Source organism: Callorhinchus milii, unplaced genomic scaffold, assembly GCF_018977255.1.
Source record: "Callorhinchus milii isolate IMCB2004 unplaced genomic scaffold, IMCB_Cmil_1.0 Scaffold7, whole genome shotgun sequence".
NCBI classification, from domain to species: domain Eukaryota; kingdom Metazoa; phylum Chordata; class Chondrichthyes; order Chimaeriformes; family Callorhinchidae; genus Callorhinchus; species Callorhinchus milii.
This window is the reverse complement of record NW_024704748.1, coordinates 8,840,035-8,852,400: the sequence shown is the minus strand read 5'-3', so window position 1 is coordinate 8,852,400 and position 12,366 is coordinate 8,840,035. Positions and strand designations below refer to the sequence as shown.

The following is a 12,366-nucleotide window of genomic DNA, read 5'->3' as shown; positions in this document are numbered from 1 at the left end:
TCTATAATTTACCATAGCCCAAAAAAGCATTTAGCCTTTGGACAATTTAGGCATTTCCCTGTGTTGACAAGCTGTATGACTGCTAGTGGAAGCCTGATAACAAATGTACTGGACAGCAATCAGGAGAAGGAACCCCAGTTGAATTTTCCTTCTGGAATCAAGTGGACATCCAATTATCCCATCTGAGATTAGCTAACTCAGCACAAATGTCGGTCAAACCTGAAACATCCTTGTTGTATAGTGCAATACACATTGATGTGAGAGAGGAAAACATTTATCCATTATTGATTGGTCATCTAAATTAGAGACCTTAGTTTTAAAATGAGGCCCATTAGTTTGATGAGGACTGTTTTGATTCCCATTGGAGAGTAATACTGTAATCCCATATGACAAAGTACAACAACAAGATTGCATTTATAAAGCGCCTTTCACGTCAGGAGGATGTCCAAAGGCGCTGGACAGTTGGGTCAGGACTCAAGCAGGGGGTAATAGTCAGGGTGAAGGGAGGGAAGGGAGGGAGCGAGGAGTGGGTAGAGTTGAGAGGGGAGCTGAAGGCACGGTTGAAGAGAAAGGTCTTGAGACCGGCCTTGAAGGAGGAAAGGGAGGAAGCAAGACGAAGGCACTGGGGAATGGAGTTCCAGAGCTTAGGGACTGAGAGGCTGAAGGCCCGGCCACCGATGGTAGGGCGGTTAGGGTGGGGGATGTGGAGCAGACCGGAGCCAGAGGAACGGAGGGTACGGGCAGGTAAGTAGGGGGATAGTAGGTCGGAGAGGTGGAGGCGAGCGAGGGTGGGAGTGATGTGGCCGCGAAGCCTGGTGCAGGACAGTACACGAGCTGCAGAGTTCTGAATGACCTGCAGCTTGTGGAGGGAGGTGCTAGGAAGGCCGATAAGGAGAGAGTTCCCGTAGTCCAGCCTTGAGGTGATAAAGGCGTGGACCAGTGTTTCAGCAGCGTGAGGGGTGAGGTAGTGCTGTAATCTGGCAAACAGTATCAGTTTTATTCCTGCCATAAAAAATCAAAACTACACTATCTCGAGATATTGTCAGTCCAGCTAGATGAAAAATAAGATCCAACAACTCTAACAGACATTTTATAACTGCTATTATACTTAATTGCAGCTCCAGAAATCACAATGAAAGTAACTACGATTCAGAGTCCAGAATGATTAAATTCAGGTTAATACTGAGCTCTGGCTGGTACCAGGCATGGGATGGTATTGAGCTCAAGCTGATACCCAGCTCAGCTGTAGTTGTCTTTAACAGGAATCCAAGTCCTGATATGAACTACTTCAGCAACTGAATTGCCATCCATATCACATAAACTAGACCCAAACTAAACAACAAATCAACAATGTTGGCTCAGTTGGAGGTTCGGGCCCTGGGTCAGGTAGCAATCCACCCTGAATTACTCTCAATAAATTATCCACTCTTACAGCCATTTCCAGTAACCAAGGAAATTGCAGTAATATGTTTATCATTGAAAATCTATATCTAGCCCAACACTCCAGTGCAGTCGTAGGGAATGCTGCATTGTCAGAGACGCCATCCTTCAGTTGGGACATTACAACTGAGGCCTCTTCCGCCTGTTCATTTGAACGTTTAAGGTCCAATGGTGCTATTTGAAAAAAGGGATTTTCTCCTGGTGTCCTGGCTAAGAATCCCTCAAGTAAAACTTGGCTTTGAAAGCATAGCTGTTTGTGGGATATTGCTATATGCAAATTGGCTGCTGCATTTGCGTACAAAACATACAGGGCTACACTCTACAGTAAATCCTATAAAACAACAAGATTATATTTGTGTAGCGCCTTTCACGTCAGGAGGACGTCCCAAGGTGCTATAAACACTAGGAATATAGGAACATAGGAACAGGAGTAGGTCATTCAGCTTCTTGAGCACGTTCTGCAAATCTATTAGCTCATAACTGGTGCATCCTTCCGACATGAAAGGTGCTTTATAAATGTAATTTTGTATTGTATTGTATTTGAGACATATTGATGACACGATAAGGTGCTATATCAAATGCAAGTATTATTATTATTATTTTCATGTCCATTTCTGTGCCTCTGCAATTACTGTGCTCACATAAAATAAAGGTCTTAAAGTTCACTATGCAAGCCAAACAAAATTCTACCCAAGTGGCTGGGCGTTACATTGCTCACATGTACCAGAGTGGCTAATGTGACATGACTGAGGCAGTGCCATTCAATTTGTACCACAATGTATCAGTCAGTCTTGACATGACTGAGGCACTGGCTCAGTCATGTCAAGGTAAAGCCATTCTGTAACAGTTTATCAGTAACATACAGTAGCACTGTCAGTCTATATATACTGTGCTGTACTAATGCCATTGTATTAGTCCCATAATGTACCAGTGCATCTAGACAACACTATACCAGTGCCAACCACTTATTCTATGCCAACGGCAGTCTATATTTGCTATAACAGTGCCAGTCTAACCATACTATGTTGAACCAACACCACTTTAAATACCATACTGGGCAGTGTAATTAATCTGTATTACACTGTACTAATGCTGCTCTATAAATAACATGCTTTGGCTTGCAAAGTATTCTTATCAGATTACATTTAGTTTATGAACCCAAAGGTTTATGCAGAAAATCATTAGATTCCAAAGAGAAAATTTGAAAATTTATTATTAATTCCCTCCAATCAGTCAATTTATCAATCTAGGAGGGACACAGGTTAAAAAAAAGTCAAATCTGTGACTGTGACAATTGTCTAAATCAAAAGCTGTCAGGCTTTATGTATAAAATATCCAGCAACATCATAGGTTCCGCGATGTCTGGAGATCATTGAATCTTAGCTGGTGACACTCAGTTGTTAACATATGGAAAATTAAGAATGCCAAGGATTGTTCCAAAGTCAATAGCCAAGTTGTTTCATACTTCAAATGGAATGAATCCTTTGAAGCTCCAACCTAAACCTCAATGGAAGGGCCAAAAAGATTAAATACTTTTGTGGGCAGACCTTTCAAATTATAATAATCATAATAACCCTTGCATTTGATATAGCACCTTATCAGGTCGTCGAGGCGTCTCAAAGCACTTCACAAAATATACTGTAAAGTGAACTGACTATTTTTTGTGGGTGAAATAGTTTAACTGTTGAGATTCTGAGTTTTTTGAATACAGAATTGTTAAGGTCTGGAATTCACTGCTTGAAAGGGTGGTGGAAACAGATTCAATAACAACTTTCAAAAGGTACTTCAAGAAGAAAAAAATTCAAGGATTTGGGGAGAGAGTGGGGGAGTGGGACTGATTGGGTAGCTCTTCCAAAGAGCTGGCACAGCCCCGATGGGCCAAATTTATGATTCATAAACAAGCTGGACTTTTTGGGGGGTGGCTAATGGAGGGAGAAAATAGGTAGTATTTTTCTACTATAGAAGAGCTATGGCCAATGTGAATTACATCAAAAGTTTGCAACACAAGAACATAACTTTCATAAAGCGTGTCAAAAATACTGTGTTACTGCATTCAACAGTTCACCCTGAGTGGAGGTGTGTCAGAATCTAAGCATTTGATTGACTGGTTTAGATTTGGATGTCCAATCACACAGTGAAACTGACTTGGACTCTAGACTTTGAATCTGTTGCCAGTTTAGATTCTGCGTGAATGAGAATGCTGGCCTCTTGCTCGTGCCAACAAATGATTGCTGTTACAGCTTTGCTTTCCATAGATTTAACTGGTGCAATTAATGTCAGGTGGCCTTTTGACAGTGAGAAAGCAAAACAGTTCACAGAATCTATATGTGACCCAGTGCTGATGTCACAACAGTCTCGTCTTCCCAAAGGCCAGCTCACGATCTTAAAATATTCATGAGTACATCCATGAGTACATCCAGTTTCATATACAGTACTTCATAATATTCTACTCCCCCACTGTTACAGTGCATTTGAAGACTCCACTGCAAGCTCAATTGGAGTGAAAATAAAACCAGGAAAATCCCATCTTCAATCTCTGGACTGTGCTTGATCAGCTGATCTCAATCAGGGATATGTAGGATGAGCAAGAGACACCAAAGAGAAAGGAAAATTTTGCCACCGAAAATCTTTTAAATATGAGCATTTTTCAGAACCTCATCTAAAAACCCGAGGCAAATGTAACAATGCACCTTTACCTATAACTTTAATATTTCTGCTTACAGGACATCTTATAATAGCATTTTATCACATTACCAGGCTAGTGGGTCATTTGTGCGTCAGCCTGACTCACTTGGTAGCACTCTCACCTCTGAGTCAGAAGGTTGTGGGTTCAAGCCTCACATTGGGCCTTGGAATTCAGAGTCGAGGCTGACACTCTGTTGCAATGTTGGAGGTGTGTTACACTTGAGATAGCGACCTTCGAATGAGACGTTAAACCAAGGTCCCGTTTGCTTGCTCGGGTGATGATAAAGATTCCATGGTGCTGTTTGAAATAATAATAATAATTTGATATGGCTCCTTTCACATCAGAATGTCTCGAACCTTAGGCATGTTCCCTTACTGCACACATCTGTGAATAGAAACCTGGTTGTTAGTCGATTGTCGGATCGCTCGCCGGGCGCAGTAATCCCTCAATCCACAACGGTTTGTGGGACACTACTGTGTGAAATTGTCTGCTGCGTTTCACCTACAAAACACACACAGTCATTCCACTTTACAGTATATTCTGTGAAGCACTCTGAGACATCTCGAAGACATGATAAGGTGCTATATTAAGTGCAAGGATATTATAAACCGCTTCACAGAATATATACAGGATACCTCTTTGAAAGAGAAGAGTTTTTCCCAGTGTGCTGCCCCACGCTAAGCAATTGGTCATTCACTTCATGGTTGTTTGTCAGACATTCCTGCGTATAAATTGGCTGCTGCATTTGCCTACTAAACAGTCATTGTGAAGCAGTGCAGCATCAGAAGACCAACAAGATGGTTGAGGGCAAGCACGCCTTGACATTTCAAATATCGATTAGATTGGGGATTCTCCATGTGTGTATGAAACAAACCAGAAGCTGATAACAGGATGAATCTGATTCACTATTCAATATTCATTTTGAGAAATCCCTATGCTTGTTCTCCTGGGTAGATCGCAGCAGTGTCCAGGAGATTAATCTTTGATTCCTGGACACTCCAGGACAACCCTGGAGGGTTGGCAACCCTTGCATCAGTTGACTATTAGTTCAATGTGAGTCAGCCTGATAGCACTCTCAAATCTGAATCAGAAGGTTGTGGGTTTAAGCCTCACATCAGGTCTAACATGCAATGTCAGAGGTGTCCTTCAGATGAGACGTTAAACCAAGGTCCCATCTGCCTGTTAGGTAGACGTTAAAGATCCCATAGAGCTATTTGAAAAGAGAAGGGAGTTTTTCCCGGAGTCCTGGCCAACAACCCCCCAAATAAAATTGGTCACTCACCATGGCTGTTTAGAACCATAGAATTATACAGCACAGAAGGAGGCCATTCGGCCCATCGTGCCTGTGCCGGCTCTTTGAAAAGAGCGATCCAAATCAATCTCGCTCTCCCCCCCCCATAGCCCTGCAAACCTGTCCTCTCTCCGTTTCTGGGTCATTGCTGTGTGCAAATTGCCTGCCATGTTTCTCCCTCAAAATACAGTCCACTTTACAGCATATCCTGTGAAGCACTCTGAGCAGTCTTCATGACGTGGGCATATACCACACGCAAGGATTACAATTTTATTTATTATACTCCAATACACAGTTGGGTGTAGCAACAACCTCGTGTTTACAGTGTTGTCATTCAGAATATATTTTAAATGGCTTAACCCTATCAGGCTGGACATAAAATAGAAACAGCTGATTAAATTTGTGTATGTGTGTGTGTGTGGGTTTTTTTTTGGGGGGGGGGGGGGGGGGGAGTTGGGGAGAGGAAAAAGAGAACAGTTACAGAAAGCCCGCAGCCTCCCCTACCTCTTTTGCCACTGACAACTTCAAGATGGCGATGGCTTTGGGAAAAGACCCGAACGGAAAAAATGTTATCATCTCAAATGGCGATGAAACCGAACGCTCGGGGGGGGGGGGGGGGGGCGTCAATGGGTGTGTCCGGTGGATTTGTCACGAGTCAGACATATCATTTTAAAGTTGGAACGGAGCCCTTTTGATGGTGGGTGTGGAGGAAGTGATGGGGGGGAGAGAGAGAGAGTAGTGGGGGAGGGGTGAGGGGGGGGGATCCGGAGCTGCCGAAGATTCTCGAAGCGCTGGCGAGAGGGGGGCGGGGAGCTGTGTGAACCGCGCGATACGATTGGCCGCTTTGCCGTCAGCTGATCGCCACCCGCCTCTCCAATGTGGGTTGGGCCGGTTGGTTGGTTGGTTGGGCGGGTGTTTGTGCGTATTGTGCGTGAGAAAAATAGCTTTGGGCGGGTGCCTGAGTTGGTAAATAAAACTGTCTATACCTGCAAAAGTTTCTTCCTCTCCCCCACCCCACCCCCACCTTCTCTTGCAAACTTGCAAAATGACTCAGCTAAATTGACCTCACCGCTACCCATAGCAGGCAATTCACATTATTGGGATACTTTCGGGTATTTGGTTGACTTTGGGCTGCAACTTACTTTAATTTTTAGCCACCCTGTCCCCCAGTTATCTGGGCACGGATTCTCTCTTTCTTTCAGCAGAAGTTCAGGTAAACCAACGCCAGTGTGCATAAGATAACTCCACTGACTTTCTTCCAACATGTGAAGCCAAAAAGCACTCAAATATAGTCAATTCACTTTACAGTCTATTCTGTGAAGCGCTTTGAGACATCGAGAAGACGTGAAAAGCGATATATCAAATGCAAGGATTATTATTATATTATAAAGAAGCCTTCGGAAGTCACACTCGCTTTTTATGGAAACTAAACATGTCCTCATGCCCCGTAAACAACCCCCACCTCCTCACACATACTGTCAGGATTGCCGGAAATGCGTTTCTAGCCCAAAGTATATGCAGGCAAACAGAGCAGCATAATTATGCACAGCAATGTCACAAACAGCCATGAGAGAAGTGACCAATTTTTATTTTGGGAATTTCTGACGAAGGGGCGTGGATGGACCCGAAACGTTGACTCCCTTTCCTTTCTCTATAGATGCTGCCCGACCTGCTTGAGTGTTCCCAGCGACTTCTGTTTTTGTTTTATTTTGGTGGGGGGGGGGGAAACGCTGACCAGGACCAAACTTTTCGAACGGTGCCGCCGGATCGACAACATCCGGAATGAGTTCATTTCCAGGCAGGTCAGGGCGAAACCTTGGGCAAGTTTCCTTACTCCACACGCCTAATAATAATCCCTCCAAAACCAAAAACAATAATAAAAAATTGGGTCATTTTCAATCTACGACAGTTTGTGGGTCATTGCTGTGCGCCATTGGCTGCCGCGTTCGCCCACAAATATGCAGTCAATTCACTTTACAGTGTGTTCTGTGAAGCGCTTTGGGACGTCCTCCCGACGTGAAAAGCGCTATATCAAATGCAAGGATTATTATTATTATTATTATCCACCCGAACCGGCAGACGGGACCCGGGTTTAACGTCTCAGCCGAAGGACGGCGCCTCCGGCCACGCCACGCCACGCGGCTCAGCGCTGTATTGGGAGGGCCAACGTAAGACGGTGTGATTCCGAGTCCTGTGACGTGGGCCTTGAGCCCACACGCTTCTGGACTCAAGAGGCGAGCGCTACCGTTGGTCATTCGAACCCAAACGAGCAGCGGCCGCGCTGTCCCGGGTGCCCCCCCCACCCCCGCCATCCTTTCCCCACACGCATGCTCAGTGTGGGCTGGCACGGCTGGGCGCATGCGCAGAGACGTATTTCGGGGAGGGTGATGGGCGGGATGGGCGGGGGGGGGGGGGAAGGGGGTGTGTTTGCTTATTTTCTTCCCCACCCCGTCTCCTCCTCCTCGTCGTCGTCGTCGGTCATAGGAACGGCGGGGGGTGGCGGGGGGCGGCGAGAGAGACCGGCTCTGGGCTGTGCTGTCACTGGGTGCGGAGACAGTCGCCGTTCAGCTGAGCTCCCTCCCTCCCTCTCTCCCTCCCTCACATCCCCGCCGGTCAGCCTGTCACCATGTACCGGTATTTCGGTGAGCTCCTGGCCCGGGGGGTCGCCTCCTCCTCCTCCGCCGCCGCCGCCGCCGCTTCGCCCAGCGCTGCCGCTGAGAGCGGGCTGCAGCGCCTGTGCAGCGGGGCCGCCCTGCTCCAGTGCAGGCGTTACTGCAGCGATCCCTCCGCCGCCGCCGCCGCCGCCGCCGAGGACGACGACCCCAACTTCTTCAAAATGGTGGAGGGCTTCTTCGACCGCGGCGCCATGATCGTGGAGGACAAGCTGGTGGAGGACCTGAAGACCCGGGAGACGGACGAGCAGAAGAGGAACCGGGTGCGGGGTATCCTGAAGATCATCAAACCCTGCAATCACGTCCTGGCCCTGTCCTTCCCCATCAAGAGGGACAACGGCGAGTGGGAGGTGATCGAGGCCTACAGAGCTCAGCACAGTCAGCACAGGACACCGTGCAAAGGAGGTGAGCAAAGGCTGTGTGGGTGGGTGGGTGAGTGGGCGGGTGTGGTGGCGGCGGCGGCTGCGGCGGCTGCAGTCCAGTTACCTGTCCCTTTTGCAGCACACGACCCGATCATATTTCTCCTCCTCCTCCTCCTCCTCCAGGGGTACCTCTGCAGTCCCTGTCCCTACTTATCCAGCAGCAGCGTAAAGTGAATTGGCTGTATTTTGTGCGTGAAGTAATAATACCTGTCATGACCCTTCCCGTGAAGGAGGCACCGGTTTTATTTAATGCCCTCTCTGATCGAGCTGCTGAAACAACAACAACACCCCCCGCCCCCCCATCTTCTAAGCCTCATGGACAACTGCTGCAATAAACCGATCCATATTATTTGAAAGGTTTGCTGCAGCAATACCTGCCCCGATTGTCCTCCCAAAGGGACTGCTGGATGTAGTGTTACATAGGCTTAGTACCCACTCTGCAGGTGTCTTACAGGAACAGCAATTCTCTGCCCCACCCTCTTGTGTTTGTTGCAAGAATATATATCATGCAAACGAATTGCTTAATTCAAGAATATGTCTTTACATAGCCATCGTGACAATTTAGCTTGTGATCCAATTCTATAAACCGACTGTTTCTTATTGTATAACCCATGGGCTGCTTGTGATCCTCTTCCATTTGATAGAATGTTCCCAATGTTTGACATCCCAATGTTTCTTGACCTCCATTCACACGCTGCCCAGATATGGGATGTTGAGCGAGTTCGAATTCAATTTTGGGCCACCTCTGTTTCTTGCCAGTAGAACCTTTCAAATGTTATCAGAAGGCTGCATTCTCCCAATCGCCATAAAGAAAGTGAAAGTTCTAATTTAATAGAACACTGGCCTCTATTTAATATATCTTATTCTTATTCATTTTCCCCGCCTTCCTGAGGGAAGTGCTTGGTCTCCATTTAACAGCTTCCACAAATGGCACGATTGAAATAGAGCTGGGTGAGGAGGTACGAGATTGATTGGCATTTTGGCCCTTGACACAAAAGCTTGGCAGAGAGTCTAAAGTATTTTCCTGGTATGGAAATATTAGCAATAAGATACAGGCAGAGCAGGAATGAGGATTGAAGAGACGATGTATGTAGTGCAGGAACATATATGCAGATATTCTATAGAAAATAATGATGGTATAATTTTTGAGTACAGATGATGTGGCGTTGTCCTTTCAATCCGGAGACGGGATTATTCTGAGTGCAATTGTCAGACTACATTTTTAATCTGTTTTGCTCTTAACTTGTCTGTGGGAAGCATTTTTTTATTTGACAGCCAAGATATTCATATCAAATGATTAAAATTGTGATCAAATCACTTTGAGAATCTAGTCTTTAATATTAAAGCCTTACTTTTGACATTACCACCTATCATAAAATTTCCCAAAGTACCTCACAGGTAATAATTGTCAAGTGTAGTGGCTGCATATTTTTAGGCAAACTGCAGTGAATTCAGAGTGGAACAGCATTTCTCTATTATAGTATAACCGGTACAATAATGGTAGTAGGAGAAATATTAGTGTGCCAATAAAATATACTGGCAACTTAGGAGACTATTTCACATAAGATACTCCGAAAAGGCCTCATGAAAGTTTAATAAATGTTCTCCCACACTAGCACTAAATTGAATGTGTCACACAGTCTGAAGAGGCAATGCCCAGTTAGACTATTTTCAAATGGAGAACAGATCCTTCACAAAAATTGTTTCTCTTATTGACATGTGAGACTCATTGGTACTTGTCAACTAGCAAAAACTGGGAGTCTAAAACACGGATGAGTGCTGATGTCAATGGGAAAAGATTTGGGCTAATGGCGTCATGTCAGATGGAGGAATACAGCATTTAACAAAATGAACCAGATTCCATGCCCCCAAATAAATCAGCTGAGAGTGCATCTCTCTCTCTCTTTCTTGTACAATAATAACTGTTATACAGTGTCTTTCAACCTTTGCAAAATATAATTGATTAGATGAGCAAACATGGCAGACAATCTGCCCCAACTACATCCTATAACAATAAATAAGCAGCCAATTAATTTGAATTTATTCTTCGACCGTGCCTTCGGTCCCCTCCCCCCGGCTTGGCATCGTGCTCCTCCACTGTCAAGCGCTCTGGGACGCTACCCTATGTGAAATGTAGTGTTGGGTCAAATAGACGCAGGAATTGAAGTGTATCAGTGCATTAAATATTATTACTAATATTTCTTTAATAGTTAATAAATTGACAGTGGTGCATTGAGTTCAGCACACTGCCCGATTTTCTCTGCAGTTCAAATCTAGCCCAGATTGAAAGGCCGAAAGTCTACACACATTGGCAGTATGATGTTGTGTTGGCACAGCAATATCATACTAAACAAAACATTGTCTATTTATCTCAGAGTAAGAACTAATACAGTACAGATGGGTTAAAAAGCGAGAGGAACCATGGTACTTATCCTGAGCTACGGGGACAGAGTGAGAGGAAATAGAAACCGATGACACGGAAAGTAAGATGTATAAAGGGAGTGACGTTTTCAGAATGAATGTGCAGAAACGGATATAGTGGTTGCCATGCTGACGGGATGCAGCAAGGCAACATGGCAACTTAATTCTACAGGTGTGCAGTTAGCAGCATGATGTATCTGGCACTGATGCTACAGAAAGCTGCACACTCATTAACACAAACTTATTTAGATTTTAGATTTCCTCTTCTTCACTCCACACATCAGTGTGTGTTGGACCTCGCTATTGCGGATTAGCTGCTACATTTCCCCACGGAATAGATTCTATTCTGACTCATTTGTGTTAATGGGTTAATACATCAATGTAATGACTTGCTGTGCCAAAGTAAATCAATATCAAGTCAGATTTGGGGAGTAGTGCCAAAGCAGATCTGTTTACTTCTCTGTGGAGAATGACTCAGCCTTGATTTTTTTTAAAAACATTCATGCTACAAAAATGTTCTGAGTGTAACATCTTGTCTTTGTTGAGTTTGGAGCTCTGCAGTTGAAAGCAATGGCTGCAGTCTGCCTATTGCATTTGAGCCTGGGAGAGAGCTGAGCTACAGAAACACCGTGAAACACTAAAATCTTCATAAAGTGTGATTTCTAGCATTTAAAATGCACGCTCTTCACTTCCTTACTCGTTCTCCACCCTCCAGGAACAAATTCAGTGTGGCAACAAGCTGAAAGTGTAAAAGAGCTTGTCCTGCAGACTTTGAAAGAGGAACAAGGCTTTCCCACCAGTAACCAGTAGATAACATAGCAGTGCTAAATTGAACACCGTTTTCAAGTTGGCATGTGATAATTACTGTCAGTTTCATTCAGTTCTGTATCCACAGCACCTTAAGAAAGTGCGCAGTATTATCGTGGCACAAGCTGTATTGCTGATGGCAAAGGTCTGGATGACTGCACTCTTGGTTGGAAAGAACTGTGTATGTAACAGCTGGGAAAAAGTGTAGCATATCACTGTAATCCTGCAAGTCACAAGTTTCCCTCTCTGGAGCTTCACAGGGTACTCGGAAACTGAAGAGGAGCTGAGCTGTCACTGGTGTATGCGGTGGATGGGTCCAGTCTAAAGACAAATTGCTCAAAAAATAGTTCAAATTGTTTTTTTTAAATGGTAGACCACATGAAGGCTGAGCCAAGGAAATGCAGTTAGCCCCATGAAACCTTCCTTCCAAAGTCTATGCAAATTTAATCTCCTGTAGCTTCTCCCAGAACTGACCACCATTAACAACACGCAGACCAGATTCCTGAAGGCAATATGGATTCTAACTGCTATAGTTCCTATTCTCCCCTTCCCCAAGTAGGAAACATTCTCCAATAAACATGCACTGAAAGTTTTGTTGAACTTTATAAGCAATATGTTTACAGAATT

At 44.8% G+C, this 12,366-nt stretch overlaps 2 protein-coding genes across 5 annotated transcripts in view; one reads left to right on the top strand and one right to left on the bottom strand.

Annotated features, from left to right (window-relative positions):
• The window catches only part of shld2 (shieldin complex subunit 2), a 45,401-nt gene extending 36,775 nt beyond the window's left edge, over positions 1-8,626 (bottom strand). For 2 of the 4 annotated variants that reach the window (XM_007899280.1, XM_042336857.1), the window contains exon 1: positions 4,248-4,279. The gene's annotated coding sequence lies outside the window, so the exon portion shown is untranslated. Of the gene's footprint in view, positions 1-4,247; positions 4,280-8,049; positions 8,207-8,575 lie in introns of those variants that run through there. The other 2 variants (XM_007899291.2, XM_042336856.1) reach the window with 2 other exon arrangements.
• The window catches only part of LOC103182301 (glutamate dehydrogenase, mitochondrial), a 35,918-nt gene continuing 31,462 nt past the window's right edge, over positions 7,911-12,366 (top strand). Inside the window, exon 1 of the mRNA XM_007899268.2 lies at positions 7,911-8,494. Coding sequence (XP_007897459.2) covers positions 8,044-8,494 — 451 coding nt within the window. The 5' untranslated portion in view covers positions 7,911-8,043. The remainder of the gene's footprint in view (positions 8,495-12,366) is intronic.